This window comes from Harpia harpyja, chromosome 12, assembly GCF_026419915.1.
Source record: "Harpia harpyja isolate bHarHar1 chromosome 12, bHarHar1 primary haplotype, whole genome shotgun sequence".
NCBI lineage: Eukaryota > Metazoa > Chordata > Aves > Accipitriformes > Accipitridae > Harpia > Harpia harpyja.
Window position 1 is genome coordinate 31,315,859 of NC_068951.1, and position 18,151 is coordinate 31,334,009.

General features: G+C 44.1%; 1 protein-coding gene across 3 annotated transcripts in view; it reads left to right on the forward strand.

Annotated features, from left to right (window-relative positions):
• Positions 1–18,151, forward strand: part of FGF12 (fibroblast growth factor 12) — a 236,415-nt gene that overhangs the window by 148,704 nt on the left and 69,560 nt on the right. For all 3 annotated transcript variants that reach the window (XM_052804083.1, XM_052804084.1, XM_052804082.1), the window contains 2 exons: positions 5,811–5,921; positions 13,997–14,100. In XM_052804083.1, the coding sequence (XP_052660043.1) occupies positions 5,811–5,921; positions 13,997–14,100 (215 nt within the window). The remainder of the gene's footprint in view (positions 1–5,810; positions 5,922–13,996; positions 14,101–18,151) is intronic.

Sequence of the window (18,151 nt, forward strand, 5' to 3'; positions counted from 1 at the left end):
CCTGAAACGTCACTAAGCCCTTCATCTTTCCAAGAGATCATTGAAAAGCAGCCCCTCTGAGATCCCTACCATTAACTCAGAGAGTTCGGATCAAGGTGACTTCTGTGAGTAGGGTCTTGTTGAGTCCCTTTAGATTTCCCAGCCCAAGGCAAAGTGGGGTCTGGCTTGCTGCAGCCTCAGATCATCGTATTGCCATAATAAGAAGTGTTCTGTGAATTGCAAGAAATGCGGCTGCAGCAGACTGCCTTCCACGATGGAGTCTCAGCTGGAAATTAGTGTTGTGCCCTATTCCTTGGTCCTCCTGAACTCAGGGTTTGGATCGAATTGAGCTACGCTACGGTACTTGATAGTGTGTAGGGTTCCTCACCCAGGGGTTTGTGCTGCTGCTTTGCTGATGGCAATACACAAGAGTTAGTGCCCTCGGTGGGGCTTTGCTAAATGTGGTGCTGGTGCATAATGTCATAGCTCCTCTCTGCCTTAAGGTGAGTTATTCTGCTTGTGTGTTTTTCATTTTCCAGTTAACGGGGCGAGTTCTGCATTCACCTTAAATAGCAGAACTAAAAGAAAAGGTCATTAAAGAGCTAGTGATATATCTGATAAGAAACATTTCTGCCAGCATCCCTGCCAGAGCTCTTGCTCTTTTCCCCGTAGCACACAAATACCTTCAGCAATGCCTGTGGTTTGAGGGTGAGGGATGTGACTCTGCAGAGTAGCTGATTTGGGCATGATCCCCTGGCCTTCTGTGAGCATGTCCCTGGAGATCAAATAAAGTACGTGTGAGCACCCTGCAACTATCATGTCCTGGGCAAGCCCCAGGAGAGTGAAAATTGCTGTACAATAAGGCAGGAAGCACAGCAGCTGATGGCGAACCGAGATGACTTTAAGGCTCAGCAGCAGGACAGCTGAAATGAATAATGGCAGCATCACATTACCATTTAAGTAGAGACAAGGAGATTAGCAATCAGATCATGATTTAGTTAGCCTCAGCTGTGTTAAAGGGCTCAGAAAGTTAAAAGCAGGGCAGGCAGAGCTGGTGAATTTGGTTTGTGGAAGGAGGAGTGAGTAGGATGCTCTTCAGGGGATGTGCAGTGAGTTGGTCACTGGATGACTGCTCTAAGCGTGATTGGCTGAGAACTGTCTTCACCCTAGGGAAAACTCCTAGCCTGGCAGATGCTGCAGACCAGGAACAGAGCCATGGCTTAGCTCTTGCTCCCTGTTACTCTTATTGGTCTGTGCTGTGGTGTGACTGTGCCTGTTGTGTCGGGGATGCTTCCTGGGCATGATCTTCTCCTGCATCTTCTGGGAGCACCATATTTGAAGGATTTGAGCTCACTGCATCTGCATAAGGAGACAGTCCACCGAGCTTTCTCCACCACTGCCCAGCCCTGAACAGCTGTGTATGAACAACCAGAACAGGAACTTTAAATTAAGCATCTTAAAGTATAACAGTATTGCTTATAAGGGTAAAATATCCCTTTGCATATCATATGGGAATCCTACTAGCATGGGGTCTGCACTGGGAATCCATACTGCGTGGAAATCTCTTGTTTAGTCGGTACTTTGGGATCAAGGCAGTCATAACTTCTTTCTTAAATCCATTCTGAAGTACTTGACTTTGTGTTTAGGGAGACGCTAAGTTGGTGCTGAAGTCTTGTATACATTAGTTCAGTTCCATTTCTGCAGGGAAAGCTGCTCCTACTGCGAAATAAAAGACTGTATGGAGGAGCCTGAGTGGGAGGAATAGGTTTATCCCAGGTGTGTTATGCAGTGTTGCTCCTTCAAATGCAAGAGGATCTGAGTCCCCCTTGCTACATAGGGGTGAGGTTAGAGAGTAGGTTTGAGTTTGATTCCTGGTAAATTCTGTGAATTATAGAAAGAAAATGCTCATGGCAGGGTTTGTACTTATCTGTGCTGCATTTTTTTTCTTTGGTTTGCTTCTTTCTCTTATCGATTATAGTCTGGAGCAATATCATTGAGGGAACTTTAGACAATAAAAGTATCAAGGTTGTGGGGTTTTATTTTAATTCTGCCCCCTCCCCAGTGCCCCAGTAAGCACTGGGAATATTGCCTGCTGGAAGTTTTGTTCTCTCTTTTAATTGCAAAACTGTGAAGAGTTCTCAGTCTATTTCATTGTCTTTCTGCCTTCTGTTCTGACTTACCAGGGTGTCCCACCATCCTTAACTGACAAGGACACCTACTGGTTTTGAGATTTTTCTACAAACTGAGGTTTTCAGCATGATTGCTGCAGCATAAGGGATAGCAATGCTGGAAGACTGTGATAAAATTGCTCTGTAGATGGAAAGAAGTGGTGCTAAAATACATGATATGACAAAAGTAGGGAATCTCTTAAAAGTTACGTGCAGAGTTTTCCTCTGGGCTAGCAGGAAAAATCCTGTCCTGTGATTACACAGTTCCCTCTTCAGGTAGTAACTCTGTAGTGAGCTTTGGGGAGAAAGATGGGTAAGTCCTTGTTCCTTGTTAAAAGCTGCCTTTGCCTAAAATTTTGTCTATAGGCCTCACAGCCACACTGCTTGCTGTATGAATGACAAATCCCAATATCCCACTTTATGCCCAGACATGAGACAGGAGGTGGGAAGCAGCTACTCTGCTGGCTGCTGTCACCAGTGTAGCTGTGCTTGAGCTGGTCCCTTTGCAATCGGTGGAGAGATGCAGGTGGTTTCAGGACCCTATGGACCTGGCCTGGCTTGCCTATTGATTTTTGGGATGCAAAGGGAGCCCAGTTCGGGTGTAGAGACAGCTGTACTAGGTGAGGCAAATCACCCATTGCCCTGGCAACTCCCTAACCCTCCTGGGCTGTGCTCTGTGTTAGAGGAGAGAACTTGGTCCTGGCTATGCATGTCTCTATGCTGCTTTTGTATTTCATTCGGGTAGGTACCCAAAGGTGCAGCTGCTCACCAGTGCTTCTCTCCTGTAGAAAGAGACCCAAGGAAATGCAGAAACCAGGAAAAGAGATCTGTATGTCTCCAAAGGGCTTTCTGACCTTTTGGTGTCTGGAAAAGGCATTTGTTTGCTGGTGCTGCAGGGCATCCTAAATGAGGCTGGGGAGCAGGGATGCTCTTGCAGAAGAGGATCTGTGCAGTGAGGAGAGAGAGGAACACTGCTGCTGTCAGACTGTGTTAGGGCCAGGAGGAATGTGGTGGGTTTGTGTATGGCTGAGAGCTCTCTGCTTTAGTCCCTTTGAGTTTTACTTTGAGTTTGGGCATGAGCCTCAAACTTCAGCAAAACCAGGTCAGATCAGAAAAAAAAAAAGCACATGTAAGACAAGATTTCTCCTCCAACCTGTCCGTAGGCAGGCATTGACTCAGAAAAGCCTGGGATTATGAAGATGGCAGTTGTTAAGCTTGAGTCAGACCTGACTGTCTGTCTATGTCAGATCAGTAACAAAAAGGGACCCTGGGGCTTTATCCTGTGTTTTACTATGGTGATGCTTAGCCTTCTGCTGCAATGGTATTTGCATCTATAGTGAAGATGCAGGGGAACCTCAGGGGATCTTGGGTGCTGTTCTGATAAACTCTAAAAATGACATGAAGCTCCTAATGATGAGCAGATTTGCTCTATATTTTACTTGGTAGGCTATTTAGTAAAAGTGGGAGAGGTTTTCATGTGTTCCAAAGTGATTTGCATGATCGAAGTATAGTTTGCACCCCAAAGAGGAAGGAAAGGTCATTCTATCCTGTAGCTAAATTATCTTCCCAAGAAAGGGGAAAAGGTCAGGGGTTTTTTATATCTCCACTTCTCTTATCCTTGAGGGGCTTTAAGACAAGATCTCCTCCCTTCCCCAGCACACAAAGCCTCAGGCTGTAGGAGCATCTTCTAAATCTCTCCTGCTGGGAGCTCTTTCATTTTGTGCAAAGTACTTAAATGCTAAAATTTAACCAGAGTAAAAATGAGGCTAAGACTCATTCAGGGACTCAAACGTAGGTCTTGTATCAGAGTGCCTAGTAGTGCCTTTACTATTGTGGTATTAGATAAAAGGGAGGAAGGGGACAGGCTCAAGGAGGGTGGTGCAGTCATCTGTGCCTGAGAATACAGCTTTTCATTGCCTCTAGCTTTGATGGGCTTGTTAGAAAAGCAAGTTAAATTAAGCTTCTGCCTTCAACAAAATAGATAATTCATTTTGGTAAGAAGCAAGCAAAACACTTAGCTCAATCTAAGGCTCAATTTGACATCTGTTGGCTTGACCGACGTTAGCTCTTACTAGATGGCCAGTACAATTGTACTTATTCACTGTCCCAGAGTTGTCCTGCTGGGAGAAAGCCTGTCTGTAGTCTACAACACTCTTGTTGCTATGAAATCACTTTTTTAAGGCCGCATAGAAACCAGCTGATACTGATTGATTCAGTGGCTTTTGGAGCTATGAAATAGTACCTGATTCTCCCCGACTGGTGGAGGGGTTGGTGAAGCTGAAATCCTTTGCACCTGCAGCCTGTCTGCATCCAAGGTCCCTGCTTGCTGCAGGGGGTTTGCCTGTGCAGAAGTGCAGGCTGAGTGCTGTCCTCAAATGGAAGTTGTACAGTGCAGTGCAAAATTGTTAGAGATGAGGGCTCCTAATGGAAACACTTAACACACAACGTGACTGGAGTTATATAAGGACTATGGCTTATTAAACAGCCTCACTAGAGGCATGAAAGATGGGAGGCTGACAAGATTTTGGTATGCTACACTGGATTTTTTCCTGTCTATTGAGCCAGCAATAACTAGGTCTTATTTATTTACTTTTGGTGGGTGGTCACATAAAACCACAAACTGCTGTCGCACAAGGAAGATCTCTGCCATTCAGCTAGTGTGTCTGTTCACGTGTAGCCAGCTAGCTTGCTTTCCAGAAGCAATGCCTGTGACAAATTGTAAGACTTGCATGATTAAAATTGAATTTATTTTTGACCACTTAATTTGTGTTTGATCAGTTGGATGGCAAGGAGACAGGCAGTAATGTTGCAGACCTCTGTCATGTGAAGTTCAAATTGCTTCTGCTTTTTTTGTTTTCTTTTTACTCTTTAGCACAGGTATAAAATGTTGCAGAGGCAATAAGGAAGCCCCTAGCCAGTCTGTGGCTGGCTCATGATGTACAGGGGCTGGGAAAGGACCCTGCTAGAGGCAAAGAGTGATTCTCATCTACCAGAGTGTGGCACATGTTTTGGGAGGGAGGAACATGCGGGATTTTGAAACAGAGGCGTTTTAAGGTGCCCATAAGTGCTTCAGAGGTCATTTTTGGAGGTGTCTTGCATCTGTTCCTTTCAGGATTTTGCTCCCTGATTCCCACACAGTTGGACTCATGCAGCCTGATTCAGCACTCAGTTACTTTGGTTTTACACCACTATAATACCAGTGATTTAAATAGATTTTCATTGGCATAAAACTGGAACTGCATGGTAGGGAATCAACCATACAGAAAACAAGGTAGTTGGCTTCACAGGCTGAATAAGAAACAATAAGCAAATTCTTTCCAACACTGCTAGCAAATATTCTTCTGAATGAGTGGCATATCCAGAATATATAAGCTGTCTAAAGACTTTCATTTGGTAGCTAACTTTCAGTTAAGTGATGTTCCATAAATCTGTTACTTTCTGCTGCACCAACTATGCATTGCATTTTACCTGCTCATTTGATCTCAATTTTATTTGCCTGTACATCTATGTATATATGAATATTTTACAACCATGCTTGAAAGGAATCACAGAAAGCTGTCTTATCTGCCAAGCACTTCTACATTTACTCAGGGCTTAATGGGGGCCAAGCAAATTGGGTCTCTTGCTACTTGGTATATCTAATAGTAATAATTTTTTTTGCAGAACCCCAGCTGAAAGGAATTGTGACAAGGTTATTCAGCCAGCAGGAATACTTCCTGCAGATGCACCCAGATGGTACAATTGATGGGACCAAGGACGAAAACAGCGACTACAGTAAGAAAAATTAGCCTGTTTTGCAACCCAATTACAATCAAATGCATCACCTAGTGGGTCTCACTTGTGTAGCTTTATTTTTGAAAAGATCAAATTAGGAAGAAGCCAGCTGTTTTCTGCACATTTTTTCTATCTATCCTTCCCCTTTAAATCTTGCCTGTATAATTTCATATGTTTCCTCTCCGATCTTCTTCCCTCCTGCCCCGATTCTGTAACTGCCATCTGGGTGGGGTGGAGAATAAAACCCATGATTTGAATTGCTGCCAGAAGAGAAAGGAGATTATATTTATACACATGCCACGTGGGTAAAGGATATGGGGAATTCTCTCTCCAAGGAGAAGAGGAGAAAATTGTTTTCACTATTTTATCCTGAAAAATTCAGCAAGCATCAGGAATTTCCAGGCTGGAGAAAACCAGCTGTTCACTAAGGTCTAGTGCTTTGAGGCTAGGGTAAAGGTTGAGGGTATTGAATGACCTTTCCAAAGGAACTCATCTTCCAAAACCCTGTTCAAAGGGGTTGGGTTCATGCTGTCCAACAAAGCACAGCAAAGCGCAGTAGAGTGACGCAGGTTTAAAAATGATGCTTGTGTGCAGGAGCCATATTGGCTTAAAAAAAATGCAAAGCAGTAGCCAGTCTTCCTTTTGCAAAAGAAGTAGTTTTGTCAATACCAAAGCTCCTTCAAAAGGTTAAAAAAGGTGCAGGATATTTTCTACAGCATCCCTTCATTTTGTAGGTGTCAGACTGATGGATCTGAGTGGACAGTAATAAGCTCAGATCCTTGGTGCCACGAACTGCACTCAAGTCTTCATTTGTGTCATCCTATGTTGGTATGAAGCTCCCTGTACCACTGCTGAAGGGACATTGTATCTAGCCTGTCCAGCACGGAAGGTGTCTTCCTCGTCATTACTAGGGATGAACAGAAGTTCATCCGTGTGGTGGGATTGATGGAAGCAAACTTCATGTACTTTGTGAAAGAAGGAACCTACCTAGGGACAAATCTTGTTCTAGCTCAAAGAAGGTCCTAGCTGGATTGAAGGCATCATTCCTTCAGGAAGGCAGGGCCTGGGCTGCAGGTGAGGGCTGTCTGCAGTGCTGCAGCACACATAGCAGGGCATTGATGTTGTCCTGTGAAGATGCGCTTGGACAAGGGTGCAAGGCGGCTGCAACCCTACATCCGTGGTGCTTGCCCCATCCCCAAGAAGCTGGCAGAGTGCTGTGGCAGGAGTGTTGTGTGTGGTGGGGCTGCTCTGCTGCAGCCAGCTCAGGGCTGGTGTCCATGCATGAGAGGAGCTTTGGGAAGATGGCAACTGAAATTGTGGGAGGCTGGCAAAGCCCTTGTGACATGACCCGAGAGGCTGCATTCACCAAAAACTCAGCCTGTAGCAGATGTGACTGCTGGGTTTTAGTCCCCTTTTTCATGTGCTGGTGTTGAACAAATGAAATACCACAGATTGCAATGACAGCAATTGATGTTGGAGAAGGAGAATCTGTGGACCTCTACACATGCACTTTTACTCCATGACAGACTGAGCAGGTCTCTTCCTGCAAGAAGAGTCTGGCCTTGTGATTTTCCTCAGGCAGACACCAACACATGGGATGAGTTCAGTGGGCTTTAGTGGGTGAGTAATGACCCAGTGTTGGGTTGTATTAGCTGCTTTTTCTTAAAGAAAGAAGGTATAGAGTGTTCTCAATCTGCAGAAAATCCCATTGGAGGCCTATTTGTTAATGACATGGGAAGAGCTGCTAGAATTGACAGGGATTCATTACCCTCATCTATCAGTGAGGACTGAACAACACAGTAATGGGCTTAAGTGGAAGCAGGGATGAATTTAGGTAAACAGCGGAGGAGAATAAAACGTAAGAGCAGTTCTGCAGTATTTCAGGCTGGGAGGGAAGATGAGGGAAGCTGCTGCTGGCTGCACCTTGGTGGGTGCAGGGGAACCTCCTGAGTCCCCATGGTTAAGGTTGGGCCCCAATTGCCCAAACAGCTCTTATTTATATATCCTATCAGAAATGTTAGAGATCAGTTTGGCAAGGTGCTGAGTACTTGTGAGTCACTTCCACCCAGTCTTCTTAATTGGAAATAGATGGGCTGAAGGGCACTTCTAGAGTGTAAATTTATCTGGTGAGATGGCAGCCCTGCCTTGGCAGCTTGGTGGGACAGGAGGCATCTAGCTGAAGTGTGCCAAGCCACTTGCTCAAAGTCATGGGCTATGTTGGAAAGTTTAGTGAAGTTTTTGACAGAAGACTGAAGCCAAAGAATTACCCATCCCCTGATCTCGGGGGAATATCAGAAGAGGAAAAAATCCCACCTGATAATATTTGGCTCCTGAAAATGAAATGGGGAATGTGCTTTATTCAGTTTTGTTTAACTTTTTACGACATGCTCTCATAAATCTTCAGTTTGAGTCAACATTTTATATTATATGAAGCTTCCAGTTATAGCTTCAAAACAAAATCACATTTTTCACTTTTGAAATGACAAAATAAAGCATACTGACTATTTTTTTCCTTTTCTGTCCTCCAAACATCTCAATTTTTGACCAGAAAAAAGTCAGAACTTGCTTGTCGAAGTGAGCAGCTTACAGATTTACTTCACTGATGTTTTCTGTTTTAAAATGCCTCTCCAGAAGATTCTTGACTAGCCAGTCAGAAGTCTGTGCATTATTTCTGTGCAAGGGCAAAACTCAAAGACTAGATAAATAATATTTTCCTATCCTTGGAGAGGGGTTGCTTAACTCACATCCACTGGCAGAGAAGGGCAATCTTGATGGCTACAGCAGGATCTTTCCCATCCTGGATGATCATCTATTCTCCATGCAGAAGCCATCTTAGCACAGTTAAATACACAGTGAACACCGTGTTCCATACATTGCTCTCTGTTCTGTAGCCACACACTGATTATTCAAATTAGCATTATGAAAGGAAGCTTAATTTTCATGGAATACATTAGGTTGGTTTACTCTGGCAAAATAAATGTTTAAAATGAGACACGACATGTCCCTCAGATACGTCTGATGCAATTAAAAGTTCTAATAAAAATCCAGTTATTTATACAAGAGGAACTGCTAATATTTAAGCAATTTTTAAATTAATTATCTGGTGCCCATTTTATGTGTGTTCTTGAGAGGCTGATGGCATTTATTTTCCACCTCCTCTCACTTAAAGAAAAAGAAAAAAACCCCAGAAGCCAAGTTCTAATGGCATTTGAATGGGCATCCAGCCAGCTTCCCGCGAAACAGCGCTTGGGACATCTGTTACTTATACCATGCAGTTAAAGGCACGCCATCTTAATGTTAGCAAGAAGACAGATTCTCTGCCTACTTGGATTGGGATATATGAAGAATTTTCTTTTAATCGGAGTGTAGTTTCATGGTGTGTGAGGCACTTGTTTGTGTTCTTAGTAATGTTATATATGAACTTGAATTTGGGGCAATATCTCTTCCTTCCAACTCCAGTGAACTCAAATAGTCTTTCAGGGCAGACTGTTGCTGTCAGTGCTTGCATCCTGATGGCTCTTTCCTGGGCTGAGCAGGGTAAGGCCCCTTCTTCTTGAGAGCAACTGGACTTCTTTATTTGCCAGCATAATCCTGCTGAATGTCTGAAAAGCCTCAGCAAATGGACAGTACATAAAGGATAGGTCAACTGTACTGAGCAGGTGGAAACAGCCCAGCATATCTAGGATATTGTTTGGGGCTTTCCAGCCAGAAACACAAAAAGATTAAGACTGGGGAAACCTCTGGGTGTCTCCAGTCCGATATCCCACTTGGAGCTGGGTTATCTTCAGTTGCACAGAGCCTTGTCCAGTTGTTTCAAATGTCTCCAGGAATGAGCTATTCCATAGCTTCGTAACATCTCTGGTTCCAGTGTTGCACTATTCTCATTATAGAGAATTTTCTTTATATCTAGTCATAATTTCTTTCTAAGGCTTTTGTCTAATGTCTCTTGTCCTTTCATTGTGTTCCTCTGAGAAGAGTTTGTCTCTGGCTTTTCCCTTCTTTGAGCTAAGCAAACCCAGTTCCCTCAGTTTCTTCTCTCATACATGTTGCAACGCATCCTCTTGATCATAGCAGCCTTCCTCGCTCCCCTCAGGATCTCAAACCTCCCCACCTCATGGTGCACTGAGGCTGCTGTTGCCTATTGCATCCTCCATTAGTTCTTCCTTATTCATGTGCAGCACAAATATCTTGCACCAGAACAAATCACCTGGTATAATTAGTTTAGCGCCTCTGGCTTACTACTGCTTAAATCAGCTGAGCATATGGACCACATCTTATATATCTCATGACTTGCCTTACACTTCCATTTTTGTGAAAAAGCGCAGACCCATAGCTAAGTACGCTTTCAGATTTTAAAAACGTATTATGCAGCTGGTAAACTGCCATAACATTAACAGTGGACAACATACTTATGACCAAAGGGTTTAGGACTGGAGCATGCTAAAAGCAGGATCATCAATAAGCAGGGTCAGGTGTAAATCTACTGATGGTTGAAAATGGTAAGGTTTAATGAAGGAAAATAGGCAGAAATATTCAATGTCTTAATTTTTTTTCTCTTCTGCCCATGAAGTAAAAGCATGTCCTTTCCATGCAGTTGCAGATGGCATAGAAAACATACCATTTGCAGTAGAGAGAGTTTTAAAAGCCTTTGTTAAATTTTCTCCTTCACATCAGCACACCCTGTGTCCAGTCCAACTCTACCAGAGTTAGTCCTTGTCCCCTTTTCTAAATCTGCTGCTTCATGTTAACCAGAATTTTTTTTCCTGACAAAAAGAGACCTCTTGCTGTTGAGGTTGGTTGAGGATTTTCCCCCCACATTTTTACATGCTTACAATAAAGCTTATAAGCTTTTAAATCTGTTCAAAAACAAGATGAAACATTCATTTGGAAGCATGATAACAAAAGGTTTCAACTTCTTCGAAGATGTTTCTGGATTTGAGTGCAGAAACCGCTCTGAGAATTTACGAAGTCTTGATTGACCCAAACCGCTTTTTTTAATAGAGGAAGACATTTGCTTCTAAAAACTTCTTTGGCTGTTAGTTACCCATGTCAGATGCATGTCCTCCTGCTTGCCTGCCCACTTGCTCACCCACTCTGCAGTATGTTGCAGGAGATGCTCTGCCATGCCTAAAAGCCGTGATTGTGGACGTTGCTACCACGGTCTGCAGCAGGGTCCCAGGGAGATTGGGAACTGGCAGCGGTCTTGGTACTGTAACACAGAGCACAACAGGATTGTTCCTGTGCTCCCTTAGCATGTGTAGGTGGAAAGAGAGAGATTTGGAGACGTGGGTGTTTCCACGCAGAACTTCTCACACACTAATTCTGGGTATTATCACCTCGCTGCCTAATGAATGCTCTGAATGGTCTGTCACAAGTTTTCTATGCAAGACAAATTGGCTGTAGGGAATGAATGATGATGCCCATTTTGTTTCATTATTAGCAGTAATATGCTCCATTTTTCAGTGGGGGGAAAAATTAGGGAAGGGGAATTGCTTATAAATAGACTTGTTAACTGCAGAGGGTTTTAGACCTTCATGGTAGTGAGAAAGTGATAGAAATATAACTTTACTTTGGTTAGTGAGCTTTTCAATGGTAGAACTACACTATAACGCAGCTCTCCAATGCTGAGTAGTTAACGCTGGAGTGTGTTTGTCTCATCTGGGGACAGTATCAGAGTAGCACTGTCCTTGACTCCAGTTGTTCACAGGCCAATACCCAGGCTGGACTTCATTTGCTGTATACATCTGTTGACATCCTCCCACGAAATCACAAATACAAGCACTGGCTTTGGTAAGACTTCAGCACGTGCTTTGATTTTTTACTTAATGTGGTGCTTAAAAGCATGAAAAGGGGCTGAGAGTAGGGTTTCTTGTCACCAGACTCGAGGTGCCTCCCTTTTAGGCAGCTCACTGAGGGAAGTCATCTAGGCTTCCTTGGAAATTGAATGAGAAAAAAGGGCATTCATGTGAAACTGGGACTCATGAATCCCTTTTTGGAGACAACCCTGAAACCAGCTCAGCCAAGGCACCTGTTAGATATCTTGAGCAAAGTGGCTTTCTGTCTCCTGTGCTTTTTTCAGGTTTTACTTCTGAAAAGGTATCCACCTCTGACCTTTAAGCAAATCCACCAAGAGTTCAGGTTGAAGGTAAACAGTTTCCCATTAATTTTCACATACATTTTGGGCTCTGCTTTTTGTCTTAGAAATTGTGCAAATCCTGGGACTTCAGTTCAGACTTAGTAGTCTGAACCACTGGCTCTAAGGAAAGAAGCCACAGAGCCACAGTTTCAGTTCCCCCCCCCCCCCCCCCCATGTTGGCTATAAATGTTGTTCTTCCTTTGGAAAGGAATCCAAACACACTTCTGTCTCTTCCACTCTGCAGTAATTCACAGGCTGTACATGAGGGAGGTTCTTGGGAAGCATCTTGAGGTTGAGTTAAATCCATGTGTTACCTGGCACACACATATTTAACCAGTTTCTTTGGGCTGGGGGGCTGATACTGCAGTGGACTCGACTCCCTCCTGTCATACCAGGGTTAACACTAGCCTGGCCTGAGGAGCTATAGCATTTTGAATAGGCCGTTTCAGCAAAAGCTGCTTTATCCTTCACGGCTGATATTAAATCAGCAATGGTCTATCTCCCAGGGAAGGAGAGGCTGGGAGATGGCACAGTGAGAAGGAGGACCGTTTCTCCTAGAACCGTTATGTGAAGACCCCTTTGTGCTGTGCTTGCTCCAATGTGATGTGTCAGGCATAAAACTTCATAAATGATCTATAAAATGAATCAGCTAGAGGATGATGTCCTTAATGGTCAGCTGGTAAATAGGAATGCTTCACTGGGTGCTCTGACACTGCACTCTGCCCATTCACAGGTCTCCCCTGGGCTAATTTGAACACCCCAAAGCTCTTGAGACATTTCAAGCAGGCTTTTGCAAATAAGTGAGCGTTAACAAGCCATGAGAAATGCTTCATGAATGTGGAAGGGGCAGTCTGACCTCATGACTAGGGAACCAGAAAAAAATACTCGTTTCAGGGCAGTTGTGCGGGAAAAGACCTCGAGTGAAGTATTTCCATTGTGTTTATGCTCATATTTCTGCCCGACCCTGTGCCCATCTTTCTATATCCTGAGCTCCCTGGGACAAGGTCCAGTTAGCTCTCTGTAAGCTGAAGCACAAGGGATCCTACAACATCTGGATACTCTTATCCTGTAAATCTCAGTGGAAACAAAGCCATGCTAATGCTTCAGTGCTCAGTCTATCAGTGCTGACAGTCCTCTCCTCTTTGAGCCCATTCTGTTAGAAATGTAGGAAAAGCCTGACAGTACGTAAATGTATATGCTCATGTGAAAGGTCTTTCAATGAGATACGGGGTCTACTTGGAATCAAGCAATAAAGTAATTGGGAGGAAGTGGTTGCAATGCTTTCATCAATAAGATTGCAGTAAAATTGAGTATTGAAAGGTCTTGTCCTCTTCTGTCTTATCTAGTGCTGCTTCTGAATGAAGAGCAGTGCTCAGGTCCTGGCGTGGAGCACTATATCTTCCTGAGTTTCTTCATTCCCTTGACAGCAGGGATCACAGGGGCAGACACACAGTCAAGTTAATTTGCATCCTTCTGGCCATGGTTGCTGTCAGTATACTCTTAGCATATGGCAAATGCAAAAAAAGTGTGACTAGGCTTAAATCTGTTTCAGGGTGAACTAAACTAAATTGTGTTTGCCACGGGCAAAGACGTGTACGTGTGCAGTTACCACAGCTCAGCTGGCCCACGGAAAGCTGTTGAGATGCACTAGCGTGAGTGCACGTATGAGCCCTTGGCATTGCAAAGGCAGTGATCAGACAGACTGATGGGTGTGTTAAGGCTTCAGGGAGGCAGCCACATTCAGTACTTCTAAAAATTTCATTTCAACATTGGCCCTGTGGCTGCAGACCTTTCCTTTAGCTGGAAGCAGGACTTTTGATTCTAGTTTAGTATCTTTTGTTAAGAGTCAAGAGTGGGGTGGGCTGGCCCTGGGGAAAAAGCAGCAGTGACCACGCAGCATCATGTCTCCATAACCTTTGCTTTTCTTTTCCTTCCGCAGCCCTTTTCAATCTAATTCCTGTGGGTCTTCGTGTGGTGGCAATCCAAGGGGTGAAGGCAGGTCTGTACGTTGCCATGAATGCTGAGGGATATCTCTACAGCTCAGTAAGTATTTTGCACTGTTGGGTTCCTGGAGTGGTTTGGTTTTGTAGGTGGGAGGGAAAAGACTGTATTAGGACTTGCAGCTTTTTCTGAAAATGGTCATGTATCAGCAAACCTTTAAAAGCAGGACAGGGGAGCTGCTGCAAGGCCATGCAATATTCACTTTAAAGTGTCTCCACGGGGATTTGTGGCAATATTTCCTGATCTGTGAAGATATACTTTGTGTTCCTTTGAGTAGTTAATTAATGTAGGTCACGTTGTAGAGGAGGTTCTGTGGTTGGCTAGTTATATTCTGGTTTCCCATTTGTGAAATGGGATGGACTGAATGGAACTGCTTCTGAATTGTGCCCGGATAACTGATCATAGGTGGTGCCCCAGTGGGTCATACTCTGCTTTTGACTGCAGTGTAAATCCACAGCAATATCCTGACTTCATTAAGATGGTTCTGGACTATTCTGTTGGCAGAGTGCTTCAGCGGAGCAGAATTTCCCTGTATTTGTGTGGTCTTTTTAATGCACATAAAAGATAAGTGAGGCATTTTTTACTGACTAATTCCCCTATAACTTTCTTAGATGGCATGAAAGGGCATGAGGTTATTCATAAGATTCTCATTTGAAGCAAGTAATTGATTTTCACAGTGAATAATTGATTCAGTGATTTATTAAATATGGCAGCCCTTTGCCAGAATTTTTTATGCATCAAATAACTTTGCTCTAGTTCTACATAGTAAAGAGTGATAGCTAATAATACACTTCTCATTTCTGTAGTTATGATATCTTTAAAGCGTATAGCCAAGATTCTAATCTCGTCTGCCTTTGTGTAAACTTACAGTGCAGCAATTCTGCTCATCTAGGCATTTACTTTGCTTTAAAAGCGTACGTGAGAATTGAGATAGGACCACTGAAAGGACAACAGTTTGAGTTGCTCCTACGCAATTTTTCCTAACTCTTACCATCCATCTTCTTTTCTGGTCAGTTTTAAACTACTCACATGGTTGGGATTTCCCCCTTTCCCTCGGGAGGTAACAAAGCTCTGTCTCCCTGGTGGCTCAGGGTAGAAAATGGCAAGTGAATGTGTTAGTATGCCTGGCGAGATAGGTCTCAAAACTGGCTGCTTGTCAAGAAAAGACAGAGAGATCAATCTGGATCTCTGTGGATGCCAGACGCTTCCTGTTCTTTCATAGCCCAGTAAACATAAATGACTGCTTCTAAATAAATTACATTGTTTACTAACAATGAAAACTTCCTCTTTTTGTAAAGCTATCAGAGTCCTAAAGGTAATACCAAGCATGGTGTGGTACTGCATTATTGTGTGTGCTTCCCTCTAGGCACATAGTTGGGGGGTCAGTACTGACGTTTTAGCCTGTGCTGTGCAGTGCTGGCATAAAGGGTTTTGGCCCAGCACTGAAGCTCCTTGTACCACCGGTGCCCCGAAAATGAGGACTGCAGGAAAATGAGGACTGCAGGAAAGCAGTGTATGTCACAGAGCCACATCCAGCCTGGCAGGGGTCTTTTTGGAGCAATGCGGGGTCAGCATTTTCTGAACAAACAGTGCAAGGGAGGGAAAGGCGTGGGGCTCAGGCAGAAGGAGAAGTGGAGAGTTGAAAACATGATGTTTGACAGCTGAGAGGTTAGAGGTGATGCAGAGTATCTCTTGCTAGCAGTAGTGAGATGATACTGAGGGTGGGAGGGATGTACCAAGAGATGGTGGGCAGCAGGAGGACCATGTGTCCAGGAAACACATCTGCTAGTCATATGAAGTCTCCTAAAAGGCAGCAGGTCATACATGTGTTCAAATGAGGGTGCTTTAATGGGGCCTGCTTATTCCCAGCAAGTGTGCCTGTCTTAAGTAGGACAGTTAATCAGCGAAGGCTAAGGATGTACCGTGATGGCCAGTGGTTAATGAAGTGGACCTCATTACATGCCATGGCTTGATGGCATTCAACTCTGAACTGGTAAGAGTTAAACTGTTCATTTCATCAACATGATCCAAGGTTTCTGCTTGCAGTAAATGGATGCTACTGGCCCATCTCTACTCCAGGGAGGTGAAACTCACTGGACACTATTTTCTTCTTGTTTTGACTAGTCGCTCTGTCTCTGTCTTACAGCAGTAAATCAATGAATTCACTGTGCTTTGGAGCAGACCACATGCAAGAAAAAAAGAAAATTTGTGGATAAAGCCTGTTAGGAGCAGGGAGTGTGGGTCAAGCCACTCATAATGTCAAAGACGAGGGATGAGACCAGGGTCCTATAAAAGAACTGGATATAGCTGAAAAGAGCTCAGCCTTTTCAAGCAGTCTCTTTTGGATGCTGCAGCTTGCTTTGTGGCACTGGGATCCCACTCCAACAGTTGGCATGGCTGTGTCAGTCTTGAAGACTGTGGTGGGGAATTGCTTTGGCAGGACTTGACAGTCTGTTCCTCTCTAGGGTGAGCAGGGCCCCCAGCCCTGCCGCCTGGACCTGATTGCTGCCCACACCAAAGGATGCATTGTCCCTGTCCCTTTGCTTAGCAGATCCTAAACTACAGCTTTGCTCTGTCTCAGCCCAGTTTCCGTTGGTGTTGTGCATGTACCTATTTCTTTCACTAGCCTTTTCTGAAGAATTTCTGAGAAAAATGGGTCAATATTCCCCATAGATATTGTTCACTCACACAGATCCACTGACAAATGAACTTTTTCTGCTGCTTGGCTGCCTCCCCTGCTCTCTGTCCCAGGCCTAGCCCTGTGAGGACTTCTTGTAACACCCTCAAGCCCAGGACTGCTTTCAGATAAAATATAACTGTCCAGGGAAGTGGGAGGTTTTTTGGGTGGTGGTTTTTTGTTTGTGTTTTTTTTTTCCTCTTGAGCCCAGATTGTGGCTGTAACTGAACACATCAGTGTGTGTTTGTTTTGGTTTTGTTTGGTGGTGGTGGGTTTTTTATGATATTTAATCTGTGTGTGTCAGCTGAGACTTTGGCTGACGTTCTCTGCCCTGGATCAAACCAGAGGCTATTATCAGCCTGGTCTCAGAGATGGTTTGTGCCAGCTCCTTCTGAGTTTGGGCCAATGGGCTCTTGAATGAATGGGTTTAGAATAACCAGCCCTTGGAAAAAGTCTTCCTGGTGCCAATCAGCACAAAAGCGGGGCTGAGTGGGGTCCTCTAAAGCCAAACTTGGTGAGAAGGCTCTTTGCAGAAACATGCAAGACACTCCTATGTGCTCAGCCACATCGATACCTTTAATAATGAGTTTCCTCATCTCTTCAGTTAGGGATAGGTAGGGACAGTGTGGGGTTGGGTTGCTGGGTTGAAGCCAAGCATAGATCCCCAGCCAACATCATAGTCCTAAATGCATTAGATAGCAAAGTCTCCTTGCTTGGGAAGCAGCTGCTTGTGACTTTTGTGCATTATTTACTTACACTAGATACCTGATTTTTTTGTTTGTTTTTTTCCTCCCCCAGTCTAGCTTATTGCTACCTCTGAGGTCCGCTGGGGAATTAGGTGCTTAGTAGGGAAGAAAATCAGGTGTTGGTCTGAGGCACCTGACTTTGCAGACAGTAGGATGCAAAACACAGTCTTCATAGCAAGCTTGCAGAGTCATTGGTGTGTTCCCATTTGATTTCTTGTAATGTAGAGCAGCTGTAAATTCCCTGATGGTGCACAAATGTTTTTATCGGCACCTGTTCTGTGGTGTGACATGACTCTCCTGAGGATCCACTGCTAGCATTTTCTGCCAAAGTAAAAATATACAGAATGAATGAAGAGCAGTGGGTATTATTTGTACTGTCTTAGGGCTTGGGAAGCTGAGACCAAAGGCTGGTTGTTGCAGAGGAGAGAGAAACAGGATAAAGAGGTACGTCCTGCTCCAGTGAGTTTACAGCCTAATCGTAACGGGAGAAGACACAGAACATGCTCTCCTGTCTCTATCTGGAGTTAATAGTTCCACCACCAAATTAATTCCTACTCTGGTATAACCTTTCTCTGTGAAGTTTCTCTCCTTGGAGCACAGCTTTCTCTCTGTTACACCTGCTGCAACAACTCGCAGGGGCATGGGGAAGGGAGTGCCTGCAAAGTGGTTT